At 55.4% G+C, this 16,308-nt stretch overlaps 1 protein-coding gene across 16 annotated transcripts in view; it reads right to left on the bottom strand.

Annotated features, from left to right (window-relative positions):
* COL13A1 (collagen type XIII alpha 1 chain) overlaps positions 1 to 16,308 on the bottom strand; it is a 148,076-nt gene that overhangs the window by 18,665 nt on the left and 113,103 nt on the right. For 6 of the 16 annotated variants that reach the window (XM_036264698.1, XM_036264694.1, XM_036264700.1 and 3 more), the window contains 11 exons: positions 15,830 to 15,883; positions 14,931 to 15,017; positions 12,588 to 12,641; positions 11,450 to 11,494; positions 10,997 to 11,065; positions 9,643 to 9,666; positions 7,821 to 7,883; positions 6,765 to 6,809; positions 6,263 to 6,415; positions 1,018 to 1,044; positions 44 to 124 (listed from right to left, as the gene is read on the bottom strand). In XM_036264698.1, the coding sequence (XP_036120591.1) occupies positions 44 to 124; positions 1,018 to 1,044; positions 6,263 to 6,415; positions 6,765 to 6,809; positions 7,821 to 7,883; positions 9,643 to 9,666; positions 10,997 to 11,065; positions 11,450 to 11,494; positions 12,588 to 12,641; positions 14,931 to 15,017; positions 15,830 to 15,883 (702 nt within the window). Of the gene's footprint in view, positions 1 to 43; positions 125 to 1,017; positions 1,045 to 1,922; positions 1,965 to 4,419; positions 4,465 to 6,262; positions 6,416 to 6,764; positions 6,810 to 7,820; positions 7,884 to 9,642; positions 9,667 to 10,996; positions 11,066 to 11,449; positions 11,495 to 12,587; positions 12,642 to 14,930; positions 15,018 to 15,829; positions 15,884 to 16,308 lie in introns of all 16 variants that reach the window. The other 10 variants (XM_036264690.1, XM_036264691.1, XM_036264692.1 and 7 more) reach the window with 2 other exon arrangements.

Raw genomic sequence — 16,308 nt, 5'->3', positions numbered from 1 at the left:
GCCCGGCCGGGCTGTTCAGTCTCGCTGGGTCCAGGGTACTTACGGGTAATCCCAGCGGCCCTCGGTCTCCTTTTTCTCCCTGGACACCCTTCTCTCCTTTTGCTCCATCGAGTCCTGCTTCCCCCTGGAAGAAAGGGAGGTGGGGCAGATCACAGAGGGCAGGTCTCAGACAGCTCGCTCTTGAATTCGAAGGTCCTGGAGCCAGGAGTGGGTGCGGGCAGGGGGACAGGTAGCGAAGGCAGGAGGTAGAGGTGGCTTGTCCAGGGAGGGGTGGCAGGCTGGGGACTCCAAGGGTCCTGACTTAGCCTGTCCCTGCCTCAGCTGGAGTCCCCTGTATCCCTGTCGTAACTTTGAGGTCCCCAAAGGGAAAAGAGACGGTGGAGTAGACACAAACCCACAGGGAAGTTCCAGGTCAGGCTTTGGCATCAGTGACTTTGAAAGGCAGGAGAAAGGGGACCCTGCAGAGGTTGACTGGCAGTGAAATGCCACCACTGGAGCTCCAAGGCTCCCAAACTACTTGGGAGAAAAACTGCCCACAGTCCCCTGGAAAATGCTAGGGCAGGAGACAAGGGCTGCTGTCACGCCTGCGGGCTCCAGCTCCTCTGACCCGTTTGAAATGCTTTCAGGGGAGACTGGGAGGGCCCCAGGCCAGAGGGCAGTGGGCTTGGGTCCTGGGAAGGGTCCCACACCATGCCACTCTGTCTCCAAGGGTCTGGGGCAGGTTACCTGGGGAAAGGATTTCGTCATTTGCCAAGCACCTAACTAGTCATTCAGTAGGCTCGATGGGTGGATGGGAAGATTTAAAATCCGAAGGCTGTCTGGTGTCAGTGACAGATGTTAAAGGGACCTACAGCACTCCACTGTGCCCTGATCGCACCCCGCCGACCAGAGGGTCACCTGATTCCAAGGAAGGGGTCAGCTGGGCTGCCCAGCGCCGAAGCTCTGTCCCTCTTTTCTGCCCTCACTGGCGAGGTCCTCGTCCCCCCCCTTCCCCCAGCACCAGTCACGTGACCTTACCTTTGGTCCAGGAATGCCTTGGAGCCCCTGCATTTGGAATCAAAACAAAGTGCCTCAGAGCTGCATTTCTGGTTAAGTCAACACATCCGTGTCCACAAGCTGGACCACAAAAGTGCAAGGGCTCAGGGCGAGGAGCCTGGCCTGGGTCCCGCCCAGGGGGGGCAGAAGGGATGCTAAGCGGGGGTTGTGCTTGGGGCTCCCGAGGGGGGTTCTGAGCCAGGCTTCCCCACCCAGGGACTGAGAGAATCTTTGTGCGCCCGCCTCGGCTGGCTGGGAGTCTCGCGAAAGGAAGACAGGAAACACAGAGAAGCTGAACAGATGAAACAAGCAAAGTGCTTAGAGCAGTGTCCGGCACCTGGGAAGTTACAATACATGTTGGCTACTATCATTATTGCTACTACTTCTACCAGTGACCGCGGGTGACGGTGCCACAGGACCCTGAGCCCCACGGAGGCAACAACTACCATCTGCTGGTTTAAAAGGTCTTGTCTTCTCTGTAACCATGTACAGGCCCATCCAGTGGGGCTGGTTTTAAATGAGTCACTTTCTATTTTAATCCTGGTCTTCATGCCGGTTCGTTAGCAGGAAGAAGAGGAGCAGAAGTCTGATGGCAAAGGTCAGAGCTTAGTGACAAGGCGACTCCTGCAGGGCAGGGGGACTAGGCCCCAGGGATGCCATGCCAGCAAACTGTTCCCAAGAACCCAAGCACCACAGTGTCACTAGCATGGTGCCTGTTTAACATGGGGAGGGAAGAGGAGGGGACTTTGGATGAGAAAAACCCCACCCTGGGAGGAGGAGGTGACAGTGACCTAGTGCCGAGGCTAAGCCCAGTGACTACCAGGTGGAAGAGACATTAGGGACCCAGTCACCATGGACTGAAACACTGACAAGCCTTCCAAACTTACCGGAGGTCCGGGAGGCCCCTCTGGCCCTGGTGGCCCAGGAACCTAGAAGTATGAGGGAGATGTTAGCTCACCCCTGTTATGCTCTAAGTGGTCCTGCCTTCTGACATGGCCTGGGGTCCGGCCAGGGACTGCAAAGCCGAAGGCAGAACTGCCCAGCACACAATTTCCCAAAAGAAGGCTTAGAACAAACTCATGGCAGCTCATTAGCCTTTACAATGTTGCAAACAAACAAGCGATTGCCGGCAAATGGTCCTTGAAACATCTAACCTCCCGGATTTTTTATTTTTTTAAGCAAAAATCCGGCAGCACTAAATTCTGGTTCGTGCATGGCAACAAATGCCCGGGGTTGAATGAGAGCTTACCCTCCAGATGGGTCAGGGTGTCTTTACTTTGCCCCAGTCCCTACCACCCCCTTTGTCTTTGACCTGGACCTTTGTGCTTGTTTGTTGCACGCCTGGCTCTTGTAGGCATTTGAATGTGAAACCTTTGGCTCAGAGGAGAAGACACTGGTTATCTGGAATAGGGGGAGGCTGAGATATTGCTGAAGAGTATTCCTCAAGTCCCCCCAAATTTGTAACAGAGATCGCTGGTCTGTTTCCCTTGAGGGTAGGTTGAAGAGGTTTGGACAGTGAAGATGGGGGGCCCAGGGCAGTCTTCTGTCTGTGGAGGGTGGTATTCATCACAGGGTCTCTCTCTGATGAAGATGCACTGCCTACTTGCCTACAGCAGCCACTCAAGAGCTGGGGAGGAGACCTGCCTGCTTCGCTCTGAGCTGGGCACCTCACTTTTGCTCTGGGGTTCTTCTCACCTTCCCAGGGATGGAATCCCCCGGAGTGACCAGGGCGGGGACCCTCTGCCAGGCCACCATAGAGAGAGCCTCTGCACTGGGCAGATGGAGACCCCTAACATTTTTTAAGCTGATGGACTTTTCAGCTCCATAATACAGTCTCCTTGCAGGGACCTCAATCTTTGGAAACTCCATTTAAAAAAAAAATATTGCTTTTTTTCTTGTTATAATACTCTGGTTTCTCTTTAGATTGCATAAATCTTTTGTCTTTTTTTTCTTATTATAAATAAGTAATTCATGTATCCTGATTGTGGTAGTGGTTATACAAATCTATGCATGTATTAAAATTCACAGAAGTGTACACACAGTCCCCTAAAAGTCCATTTTACTATATAATTAAAATATAAAAACTTTAAAAGTAATACGGATCCATTAAGGTATTTTATAAATTAAAAAGAATTGAAAGGAGGAAAAGGAATGAATATCTGAGTACTGCTAATATGTCGCTTTATCTCCTTCCACTCTTCTTTGACGCATCAAATATATTTGAATATACGTGCATACTTATGATAGATATATAACTTGATTCTCTGCTCTTTTCCATTGAACACAAAACCCAGTTTTCCACTTTGTGTGTGTTGCTCACTAGCCTCCTTTGAATGTCAATGTGCTACTCATTGAGTGCCCGGAGCACGCCTTCCTCTCAGCGGCCTCGGAGCAGGGCCCAGCACGGGACGTCCAACGCGAGGACTATTATTACCATCAGTGTTATTACCGTAAGTTACTTAATCATCTCCTTCTTGTTAGAAATGTAGGCTGTTTCCAATCTTTACTTTAAAGCCATCTGGAAGGAACATTTTTGGGTATAATGCTTTCCCTGAATTTCACAGCATTTCTTTAGGAGGCTATCTAGCCATCGCAAATAAGTAACATGCATGTTATGTAATGGCATCTGCATTCACTAAATGCAGACGTTTCTTGGTGACATTGAAGGTGACAGGAGCCGGGGACTTCTTCAGGGACTGAGAAGACTTGGCGGTCTCTCCCCTTAGCTCCGTGGTGGTATCTGGGTGGCCCAGGCCTCCCCCTAAACACCCTCTCCCTCATGTATCCTTCACTTCTTGCTTTCCTGGCTCCCTTCCCTTGAACCTACAAACACACCAATTCCCTCCCATTTTATATGAACCTGGCTTCTATCCCGACTGCCTCTCACTCCACTGTTCTCTCCTCGTCCCTTCACCGCCACACGTCTCAGAGAATAACGCCTCTCCCTGGGAAGCCCGCCTCTGGAGCGTCCAGGCAAACTCCTACAGAGTCTTCAAGACTCTGCTCAAATGACCCGCCTCGGGGATGCTCGCCCAACTCCCTGAGCTGCTGCCATTCTAGTCCCCACTACTGGGGACTGTCTGCTGTGCAGGGACAGTTCTGTTTATTTTCTGGTTGCCAGGCTCTGGCCCCCCAGGAATGAACTGTCGTGGGTGTTTGGTGAAATGCCATTGAGGGACTTGATAGGAGGCCACGGAGCAGGCCCGGGGTTCCATGGGCACCCACTGTGGTGCTCGGTGGACGTCCACCTCCTTGCCCCCTCCCCAAATCGGGCATTGTGAGTTTCATTCCCGATCATGGACATTCTGCGCCCACTGGAGAGACTGTGGTGAGGGGATCCCTGTCGAGCCCCTTGATACGAAAGGCAGAGAGGGCATCACCTACCTCTATTCCTGGGTCACCCTTTTCCCCAGGTTCTCCTTTCTCTCCCTGTGGGCACAAAACACCATGGCGTGGATGCCAGCACTCAGGGAGCCTGGGACAGACACACCCTCAACTCTGTGACAAACCAGACCAGAGGGAGACTAGGCCTGGGTGCTGGCGAGGAACCCCTCAGGGGCTCTGGGGGTGGTCAGCCTGAAGGACGAACATGGGCAGGTGGCCTGTGATGACTGCCTTTAGGAACCTGAGTTTTCAGCTCGTGGGAAGAGAGGCTGACATTCTGTATGGGTCCTGCAGGGCACAGGCCCTAGGGCTGACCAACACACTACGGCATATGGCAGAAGTAACGGAATGTCACTCGGTGACTATGTGACAAGCTTATGTTACAAACTGTAACACACACACACACACAGAGTCTTGCTAGCATACACTGAGAGACTCCGGCTGGCCTTGGCCTTGAAGAAGCAAGCTGGGTAATGTGAACTGCCTACTATGGGGAAGACTGCGGGAAGCCTCCAGTCCTGCTGTAGCAAGGAGCTGAATGACACCAACAGCAGCGACCTTGGAAGAGGACCCCAGCTGGAGAATGCAGCCAGCCCCCGCCGGGACTGCACTCTCGCAGCCCTGGGCACGGGACCCGGCTGAGACGGGCCTGGACTCCTGATACACTGAAACAGACATCAGAAGTGCTGAATTACTGCTAAATTGGTGGTGGTTTCTTAAGCAGCTGCAGAAATGGATAAAGCTCCGGAGGCGGAGTGAGGGCCAACGCAGGGATGTGGATGGGGGTGCCGACGGAGCCCCACATCCAAGAGTGCTCCCTCCAGCTTGGAGCTGCCCCGCAGAGAAGGCGACATGTCAGAGGTGGGGAGCTGAGTGAGGAAGTCACAGCCAGGGACTGGGACCTCTGAGCTTCGTCACAGTGGTAAGAGGGTATTCTGAGTACCAGGTCCTAGCACCTTGAACTATGTTGGTGCCTGAAGACAGAGGCCATTGTGCTGTGGGCTGAGGAAGCAGGAACCCTTCATTATACTCAAACTGCCCCTCAGAGAGTGTCTGCTCATCAAGAGCACCCCTCCCCAGGCCGGGCAGGCTGGGGGTTAGTGCAGCCTCAGGGAGGGGCACCCCTGCTCATATGCCTTGTCCAAGGCTGCCTGCCAACAACCTGGATACCCAGCCCTCTGGCCTTACTGTAAATCCCGGGAGCCCGATTGGGCCGGGCAATCCTGTCGCTCCGGGTCTCCCTTGGCCACCTGGTTCTCCTTTCTCCCCAGTTGGGCCATCTAGACCCTAAGGACCGACAAAGATCTCTGTTAGTCAAGAGCAAGGTCGTCACGCTGAGCATCTGTGACCACATGTGGCATGCACGCATGGCTCTCTTCCTCCAAGGGCAGGTGTCCAGAATGGTGACCATTCACAGATGGAAACTAGTGACACTGGAGTGGGCTAAGGCCCTCTGTGTGTGTAAGCCAGCTCTCCTGGGCACAGGGCTTCTGCACACTTTCCCAAGGGGCAGTTTTAAACCCACGACTTCATCTCTTTCCCAGCAACCCAGCGAGGTATCCAGGGAAGGCATCATTATCTCCATTTTAGAGACGAGGGGACCGGGGCTCTGCCAGGCTCAGTGACTTTCATGACAATACAGATAGAAGAAGACAGAACAGGACCCAGGTCTCTTGAGGTGAGACACTGGCTTTCATATAGTAAGTGGCTTGAGGGGGAACCAGGGGAATCCCCTGCCCCCAACTTCTGGCTCAGGTTGGCAGCCCAGGCTGCAGGGCCAGTGTCATGCTGGGGGTGGTGCATGCAGAAGGCAAAGTCAAGTCCAGCCAGTCCTGGCACTCACCGGTGGGCCCGCCTGCCCTGTCTCCCCTTTCTCTCCCTTCTCTCCGGGGCTCCCCGGGCGTCCGTCTTCTCCCTTTATTCCTGCAGGCCCAGGCTTTCCTGGGGGGCCTTGGAGACCAGGAGAGCCCATGTCTCCTGGTTTGCCTCGAGGTCCCTTTGGAAAATATCAACAACACTTATTAGATACACTAGTGGATAAAACGAGCCAGAACACGAAAGAATGGGAGCCTAAAGGACCTGGCTCTTCCGTGCTTGGCTGGACCAGGCAGAGAGCTCGTCCAGCTCCCCGTGGGAATCTGAGGGGCCCCAGCCACCAGCTCCAGCACATCCCTGTGGTGGGTCTGCTGGCTTCTCCGAGGCAGCAGTGTGGGGCTCAGCAGGGCTTCTGCAGGGCGGCCCCCCGCCCTCCTCTTCGCCCTGCTCCACCAGGTCCACACTTGGGCTCTTCCAGAGCCTCGGCCCCATCACCCCCCAGGGCAAGGACCACCTTTAGAGGTTCTTACCTTTTCTCCATCATGTCCTGGAGGGCCCGGCAGTCCAATCTCCCCCTGTAGCCAGAACAACTGAAGGTTACTGTCAGGGTGAGGAGAATGACAGCTGTCCTTGACGCAGCACTTCCTGTGCGCCAGGAGTCCTCAGGAGGCATAGACTGGCATGTCTCCGCTCTGCAGCACCGAGTGTGTGCCCAAGGCTCTCAGCGGACAGTGGAGCCAGGATCTGAGTCTGAGCACCCTGGTTCCGCAGGTCACATTGCAGCCCCAACCTCGCACGCTGCCACTGCAGGCCCGGGCGCTCATTCCGTGGCTCCGTGGAGGGCCGCCTGCCTCCCCGTTCCCTTCAAACCCAGCCCTCCTGTCCTGGCCGCCCCAGGGGGAGCTCCTGTCGTGTTCACACCAACCCATGCCCTTCTCTAGGTCAGAGGAAGAGAGAGGAGGTGTGGCCTCTGTCTTGAGGCCAGGTGACAACCAGCTGCAGCACCAAGGTAACGATGTAGGTGCTGTGAGGGGCAGAGCGGACAGGGCAGCGAGTTCTGCCTAACAGATCAGGGTCTGCTGGGTGGGGTCTGCTGGGTGGGGTCTGCTGGGCGGGGTCTGTTGGGACAGGTCTGCTGGGGCAGAATCTGCGGGGTCTGGGTCTGCTGGGGCAGGGTCTGCTGGGCGGGGTCTGCTGGGGCAGAATCTGCGGGGTCTGGGTCTGCTGGGACAGGCAGGGTCTGCTGGGACAGGTCTGCTGGGACAGTTCTGCTGTGTGGGGTCTGCTGGGGCAGAATCTGTGGGGTCTGGGTCTGCTGGGACAGGTCTGCCGGGGGGGCTCCCCACATCAGAGGGGTCTGTGTGTTCTAGGCAGCCCGGGAAGAGTGGCAGAGCCCAGGGGCGGAGTGAGGGCAGCTGTCATGTGGGTGGCGCCTTGGTGGGCTGGGAGGAATGACTGGCCAGAGTGAGGTGTCGGCTCTGGGAAGGCGAGAGGGTCACGGGACGAGGGGCAGCCACGGGGTCCCACGTGCAGAGTAACATGCAGCAGCTCTGCGGGGTCTGCGTGCTCCTTGTCGCAAGTGTTACCTTCTGGCCTGGGATCCCTGGAGCTCCAGGTGGGCCGATTTGCCCCGGAAGACCAGGGGGACCCTAGGAAAGAAGAAAAAGGACGACTCAAGGAAGAACTTTCTGACTGAGGAAGAGTGGCCTGTCGCCAGAGAGGTGTATGTAGAGGCTGGTTGATAGAGATCAGTCTCTTCCAAACATTTCAGCAGTGGCAGGAACACTTTTGCAAAGGAAATGGTACAGGGAGTCCGCAGTGCAAAGCAGACAGGCCCTGAGAGGGTCTGGGTTAAAGGGGTGGTGGGGATCCAGGGCCACACCCCGTATCTCCCCCTCTGTCCTCTCAGGCACCGCTGGGGGCTCCTGGCTCCAAGAAGACAAACCCGACCTTCCCTGACGTTGACTTAAACCCGCTCCAGGAGACAACCCACATGCCCAGCGCCAGGCGGAGGTCTGGCACCTCAACGCACCGCTCCCAGCAGCTGAGAAGAACCAAGGACCGTGCCCGCCATGCCAGACACACGCTGCTGAGCAGAAGCAGCCGCGGGCAACCATGTACTGCGAGAGTCCATTCACGGGAAGCCCCAGAGAAGACACGTCTAATCCATGGTTTGATACAGCAGATCGGTGGCGGCTCCGGGCGGGGGTGGGGGGGACTGACTCCTCAGGCCCATGAAGGGACTTTCTGGAGTGACTGGGGCGCTGGCTACATGCAGAGGGATATGTTTGTCAAAACTCAGCAAACTCTATACCCTAAACAGGTACATTTTACTGTGTGTAAATTATACTTCAAGGTTGATTTTGAAAGAAAAAAACCCACGTTTCCAGGAGAGTTTTGCTTCCAAAAGCTAGTTTAAATAATCTATTTTAATATTTCCAAATGAAGCTCATTGATGCTGGAATCCTGTGGTTAACACCAGTTTCTGGGATTGGGGCATCCTCCGATCGGTGCTTGATTCTGGGTTTGTGTCATTCCTAGGTGTGTTCTGTGGCACACGGCACTGCAAATATTAAGTGAAATGAAATGACGGTGGTTTGAGAAGTTGGTGCCCCCTGCCCTCCACCTGGTGGCGGTGTGTGAACTACACGGAGTCCCTGGAGGCTGCCGCTGGTAGGCGCGTGTGCAAAGCCCAGGCTTGGCGTGCACTGGTTTCCCAGGTGCAGGTAATGAAACTGATTTCTAAGAAATGCAGAGGGTTGTTACTAATCTTTTAGGATTATGCACTTTACCAGCTGAAGGTTGAGAAGAAGGAGAAACATAAAAACATCTTCCTCAGCCCTGACCGGATTGGCTCGGTGGTTAGAGTGTTGGCCTGCAGACCAAAGAGTTGTGGGATCGATTCCGGTCAAGGGCACATACCTTGGTTGCAGTTTGTCCCCAGTGCTGGTTGGGGTCATGCCAGAGGCAACCAGTCGATGTGTCTCTCTCACATCGATGTCTCTCTCTCCCTCCCTCCCTCCCTCTTTATCTGAAGATAAATGGGAAAAATGTCCTCTGGTGAGGATTAAAAAAAAACCCAAAAAACATCCTCCTCTATACTTCTATTTCCTTGACAGCGCTGTAATGAGAACCCAGCATTTATACTGTGACAAGTATACTCTGCCAGATAGATCAAGGGAGGCTTCGAGGAGGAGCTGCCTAGCGGGATTGGTGAAGAGCCATGACCCAGGGTGAGCTCCTGAGACCTCTTGCTCAGACTTAGCTCACTCCCTGCCCCCGCACTGCAAGGTCAACCCTAACCCAGAAAGCCTAGCATCTGCCTTCTCTAGGCAAGACTTCCAGTCCTTGCTCCCAGGCTGCCCTCCCTCCCGCCGCAGCTGGGAAAGTGAGGGGAGGAAGACTGACGATTAAGGCAGGCGTCCGGATCGCCTAAGGAACCAACACCAATCAGGTGAAGAGTAAGTCAAGAGCCATGTGTCGGATCCCCTCGGCCCATTCAGGGAACGTGGGAGCTGGGTCCGTCTCAGGAGTGAGCTCTGTGCCTGCCAGCCCCTTGGCACCCCCACCTCTCGCAGAGGTTTGTAATCACCCCACATCTCACCAAATGCTGCTCTGAGGCTGTCCTACTATGGACTCAGACAAGCCCTCAGATGGCCTGCAAACTTTCCTTCATTTTGCTAAAGAGGGAGGAAGCAACACCCCTTAATCTTTCTGGTCACTGACTGGGAGCCTCCCTTGCTTTCCTCTCTTGTCCCAGTACCTAGATTTCAAGGTTCGGATGTACCACCCTTTAACCAAGAGACGCAGCGGATGTACCACCCTTTAACCAAGAGACGCAGCGGATGTACCACCCTTTAACCAAGAGACGCAGCGGATGTACCACCCTTTAACCAAGAGACGCAGCGGATGTACCACCCTTTAACCAAGAGACGCAGCGGATGTACCACCCTTTAACCAAGAGACGCAGCAGATGTACCACCCTTTAAACAAAGAGACGCAGCACAGCAAAATATGGAATCACTCGAAAAATAATTAGAAGGACTATTGTTGGCATTAAAAAAGAATTATACACCTCGTAAATGGATTCACACAGAGTTTCCTTTAAAGGAGTGATTCTCAACCCTGGGGCAATTTTGCCCCTAGGGGATCTTTGGCAGTGCCTAAAGACATTTTGGTTGCCATAACTGGGGGTGAGGAGCTGCTGACACCTGGTTGGTGGAGATCAGGGGTGCTGCGGGGCGTCCTACAGCACACAGGACAGCCCTCCACAGCCCCACAACAAAGATGGCCCATTCCCAACTGTCAACAGTGCCAAGGCTGAGAAACTCTGCTTTGGGGGGAGGGGTACCATATGAACTTGAAATATGATCAAATTGGGAGATGTGTTCCATGTGCAAGGGGAGTGTGTGCACTGAAGAAATGGGGCCCCCAAACCCTGGATGGGCCAACACCCTGCAGGGTGCCAGGCTGCTCCAGCCATGGCTCTCTGTTATCCAGGATCAGGATAATGGGCCAGAGGGGCCCAGATGGAGAGCCAGGCCACCTAGATGCCAAATGAGGGGCCCATTGGCCTGGAGGCTGCACAGTGGGAGGCCAGAGGAGGGAAATCGAAGGAGCGGCTGCTGGAAGCCCTGCTCAGTGGCCTGGCCGCAGGGACGGCAATCCAGGTGTGCATGCTCCCTTCCAAGTCCTCGGCGGGCCGGCCAAGGTGGAGCTCGCCAGCACCTCCCATCTCTAGTCTCGGGGCCCGCCCACTCACCTGAAGAGCCTCGCTGATGCTGGCATTGCAATCCACCATCTCCCCTTTCCCTGCTTCTCCCTTGGAGCCCTACAACACAAAGGAGGTCTCAACCCCGGGCCGGCCGGCAGGGGCTGACGACTGCTGCTTGCTGTCTATCAAACGGGCCTGTGACCGACACTGGCTGCGCCGGCTGCACACAGGGGACCCAGAGCACAAGAAGGGGAGCCTTTCAGGAAACCCCAAGCCCTCTCAGACGACGCCTGGGAGTTCGACTCCATGAGAGCCCTGAACGAGACTGACCTGGAGAAGACTGAGTCCAATCATGGCTGAGTCCAATCATGGCTGCACTGCCAGACTTCCTATCGGACCAGCAAGCTCTTCCCCTCTCCCCGCAAGACTCCAGGGACAAGCCACTGTGACCCCAGTGAGGTGAGATGTTGTGCTGGGACTCTGAGTGAGAGAGGCACGTACCTTGGGGCCAGCTGGTCCCTGTTCTCCAGGCGCACCAAGGTCCCCCTATTGCACGACAGAACTGGAGTGAAATGGGGATACAGCTAGCTAGGTACGAGGGGCCTGATGTCTCCAGGTGGGCCGTGTGTTTGGGCCAGGAGGCGCTCCTAGCTCAGGCCATGAGCACAGGCCAGAGCTCCCTAATTAACAGGCGGCTCCCCTCTGTCAGGAGGCATCTCCCATCTCCTCTCCTGAGTTCCCTGCAGCTCACACTGTCTTACATCAGTAGTTAGTGACTCCACCCGTGTCTGCGGGCCGCCTCTGCCAACCCCCTAAGGCAGCCCCCTCCTTGGGAGCAGAGACAGGCCCTTGGTTCTCCTTATTTCTGTTCTGCTCAGGTCAGGAAGCAAGGGCTCAGGAACTTTTTGCCAACTGTCTGGGTCAATATTTGCCACGAAGAGCCCATGCGGTTCTTTTAGGGGCCCCTCTGGTTGCGAAAGACCCAAACTGCTGGACAAAACATGGGAGGGGTGGGGAACGGAAGGTATCAGGACTCCCCAGCCTCCCTGAGCAAGTGAAATAAGGGGATTTTTTTCCTGTTGGAAACAGGACAGAACGCCGGGGAATAAATGAAACAGTGGTGTAAGTTGTGAAAACAAACTGCAGTTCATTTGTTCTGGGAGAATGTTAATATTGAAGACAATTTAAAAATAAGATAGAAAGTAAATATAAAGGAAAAATGAATCATTTAACATAACTCAACCTCTGAGAACACTGCAGTTGGCCAGCTCATGGAGCGTCCAGCCACTGCCACCTCGAGGTCACCTGCCCCGCCACCCCCCGCCCCATAGGACCTGTGAGGCACACAGCAGCACCCACCCGGCACCGCCACAGGAGCAGCTGGAGGGAAGTGGGAACCCCTTCCCGCTGCTTGCAAGCTGACAGAGCAGGGGCTCCGGGCCACTCCCCAGCCCGAGCGCCCGGCCCTGGGCCAGCCTTCGCAGGGTCTCAGTGGACAGGCGGCAGGGAGGAGCCAGGCCGCTCAGCCCGTGCCCCGGGGCCAGCCACAGGCATAGCCACACTGCTCATCTCTGAGCTGAGGCTTGAACTCCCAAGCTAACCCTCATCCTGCCGCTTTCAGATCTGGGGGCCTCTGTACCTTGTCTCCCTGCTTTCCTGGGGGGCCGGCCTGGCCATTTACACCAGCTTCTCCCTGGGGAAGGAGAGAAATGGGGTGAGGACGTGCAGGGCAGCTTGGACAGCTGCTCACGGGGGCAAAGGTGGGCGTGCTCTCAGTGTCCTGGGTAGGAGTGTCTTTGGGCCTCCATCTCTCTCTGCTGGACCCTACGGACTGCCCCATCCTACCTATCTGACTCCTACCCGAGCTTGGGCCCAGCCTGGGTCCCACCTCCTCCTGGCAGCCTCCCCTTTTTTTCAAAATCATTATTGTAGCATTTTATTTTATTATATTATTATTTTTAATATGTTTTTATTGATTTTTTTTTTTTTAGGGAGAGACGAAGGGAGAGATAGAAACATTGATGTGAGAGAGAGACATCGATCAGCTGCCTCCTGCACGCCCCCTACTGGGGACCGAGCCCACAACCCGGGCATGTGCCCTGACCGGGAATCAAACTGGGACCTCTCAGTCCACGGGACGATGCTCAACCCACTGAGCCACACCAGCCAGGCTGCAGCATTTTATTTTAAATGATACATATAGATTTATACTTCATCCCACTTAATGGAGTTTCAATATATAAATCATGTACTATAAAGAGATTCTTTGATTCAATTTATACGGCAAGTGCTTTATGTATTAAAACCACTAAACACATATTAACAATAAATCCAAACGAATGGTAAGGTTACATTATTGACATTGATGAAGTAAAATGATCACCAATGTGATTAGATGAGCAATTATCACACAAGTCCAGCACTCTGGGATCGATCGCCGCTAGACACTCAGCTGCGTGGCCTTCCCAAGCCGCAGGCTGAAGCCCCTGTGCAAGGCCGGTTCTGGCTAATGAGGTACCTGGAGCCACAGCACATTCTCTGTGCACACACCTGCTTGTTACAGTCACAGGATAAACTGCTAACGGAATTGCCTCATTGACGTGTATAGTAGGTAACAATACATTCGGCAGCCCTTTACCTTCTCCTACGCTCCTCTGAGTCCTGTTCTGCACCACTTGCTGGTGTCCACCGCCCTTCCCCCTGCCAGGCCCTCCTCGGTTCTCAGCTGTTTGGCCCGGCTGTGGACAGCCAGCAGCCTTGGCAGGTCCTTCTGGAGCCTGAAACACCTGTGAAGGCACGTCTCCTCCTGCCTGGGAGAGGAGGGGAGCGCGAAGGCCTGGGCCTGTGTGCATGTGGGAGGAGGCGGGGGCCCAGGGGCCTGGGACAGGAGCAAATGTGTCCCTTATTAAACATTTGCCTGGACTTGGAAAGAGAACATGATTTCGGGAACAGTCTTTTAGCCTTCCCTTTCTTTTGTCCCAGGGCGTGGGGACAATAGTGACCAGGTTTCTCCAACCCCAAATCAAGACCCAAAATGTGCCAGGTAACCATGCCTTGTGGGATCAGAGGGACAGACTCCAAAACTTGGGATGTCTGGGAGCCTGGGTGGCAGGGACACCTTTGGCAAAGCTGGTGCTCATGCGGGGGTTGCTCATGCCCGGGGGCGGGGGGGGAGCTCTATTCTTGCCACATTCAGATGGGCGTGGGCATGGGCAAGGGGAAGGGGAAGCCACTTCTGTCGTGGGGTTCTCCTGGCCCCCTACACCGTATTCCCATGGACTGTGGCTCTGTTTGTCCTGCCAGACTGTGAGCCAGCCCAGGGCAGGCTCTCTGCAGCCCTGCTGCCCACCCAGGGCCCACCCTAGCAAGCCTCGGATAAACGTCGGTGGAAGGAATTCGTGAGTCCATTCGTAGTGCTGCCAATCATGTAATTAATCTTTTCCTTATAGTGAAGAAAGAGACCCCTTCATTTCCCTGTGCTGCTCAAATAAACCAAGGAGCACAGCGAGCAAGTGCTTTGGGAAACCCGAATGGTACCATTCACTGCCTTTTCTACGGAGAGCAAGGAAAGTGTGGGCCACTAGCTGTCGCCACGGCTGCCCCCTCCTCCCCAAAGTGTGCCCTCCCCAGGCGGGCCCAGCAGCTCACTGAGCTGCAACCCACTCAGAGGCCGGGCAAGGGGCCTTTCTGGCTGTCCTAAGGCCCTGCAGTGGTCAGTCCCTGACTCGGTTCATGAGGGCCATTGGAATCAGTGGGACCATCCATCTGTCCTGGGTGGACCTCTCTCCTGGACGGTCAAACAGTCACTGCTTGGGAGTAAGAACTCAGAGCAAACGACCTTTCCAGAATCCACTGAGAAACCACACCTCTGGAGCAAAAGACTAGAGAAGGCAAGATGCCCAGGACACAGAGTCCCCAAGAATGAGCTGCGAATAAAGCGCTCAGGCAAACATCTTGAGCACACGTCCAGGGGAAGACTCACCTTTGGCCCTGGGGGCCCAGGGAGCCCTGGGGGGCCGGGCTCCCCTCTGCCTCCTCCAATGGAGTTGCCAGCATCGCCTTTCTCTCCCTGGGGGTGGGAAGTCAGAGTTATCATCTGGGTCCACCAGCTCGGGGGGAGGTGGCCGAGCCTGCCTTTCTCCCCTCACAGTCCAGGCGAAACCTGGCGGTGGGTGTGGTGCGCAGTAGAGGCCTGTGGGCCCCAGGACGGCTGGGAACCAGAGGCCTCAGGAGCCAGGCCTGATCCAGCCGTGGGTTTTGAGGATGGATGGAGCTGGCCACTGAGGGCAACAGGTTTAGAGCTGAAACACGACACCCATCAGGACCTGGTCCGCAGCAGTGTTTCTTAAAGGGTGTTCCACGGAACACTTCGCCGGGGGGTTGTAATGTTTGAAATGTTGGGGGGAAAAGGGTCTGGTGGCCAAACCGTGTTAGGAAAGGCGGAATGAAACGAAGCTTTGCAGGTTCCTTCACCACAGGGCTCAGAGCTGACAGGTGACGGTGCCCTGTGCCTGTCCAAGGGGGCCTGCCTTACACTGCGCTCCCAGCCTTACCTGACCTCTAGTCCTTTTCCAAATGGAATATCTTGTGGAGCTTGTGTACCACTGAGTACATCTTCAGAGCTGGTGCAACTAGATCTGACCAGGTCATAGCTACTAAATTCTTTAAATTTGGGCATTTTTGGCCAATCAGAACCTCCCATGTGGTACCTCAGACCCACCTCCTCGGAGACAGAATTGGACTGTGGTCCACCTGCTTCCCCCAAATCTGGGAGGGACACCCAGAATGCTGGGCCCCTGGGACCGTGCGGGGCTGGGGACGTGGGCAGGGCTGGACAGCAGGTCTCTACCCAGAACTCACCATTCAGAGCTCAGTACCCACCTTCTGACCCAGGAGGCCAAGCAGCCCAGGGGAGCCCGCGGTGCCCTTTTCACCCTGCAGAGCAAACGCAGACAACGTAGGGTGAGAGCTGTTTCTCCACGATGTTGGTGAAGGCACCACCCTGCCAGCACTGGGCCTGGCGTTCCCTGCCCCTCGGTGGGCTGTTTTCTGAAGGACCCCTTCCTGAAGGACCCCCATCTCGGCCCTGCTCCTTCCTTGGGCCACTGCACACCGGTGACAGCCTGCACCATGTCCCGGTCCCACGTGGGCTGGGCTCTCACTCACGCAGGGAGGAGCCCAGAGCATTCAGCCCAGAGTATTCAGAGGGGCGAGCAGGGTGGGAGGCCGCACCTGGGAAGCCCTCCCTTTTAACCACTACGCCCTTTTCATGTTCAGAAGGGCTGGCAGTTAGAGGCCCCTGGTCTGCAGGGAGAACTCCCTGCTCACCTCCTTCTTGCCTCTAGAGACAAGAACCATCT

The sequence above is a fragment of the Molossus molossus genome, unplaced genomic scaffold (genome assembly GCF_014108415.1).
Source record: "Molossus molossus isolate mMolMol1 unplaced genomic scaffold, mMolMol1.p scaffold_m16_p_17, whole genome shotgun sequence".
In the NCBI taxonomy this organism is placed as follows: Eukaryota; Metazoa; Chordata; class Mammalia; order Chiroptera; family Molossidae; genus Molossus; species Molossus molossus.
The sequence above is the reverse complement of the archived record's forward strand: the minus strand, read 5'-3'. Positions and strand labels throughout refer to the sequence as shown.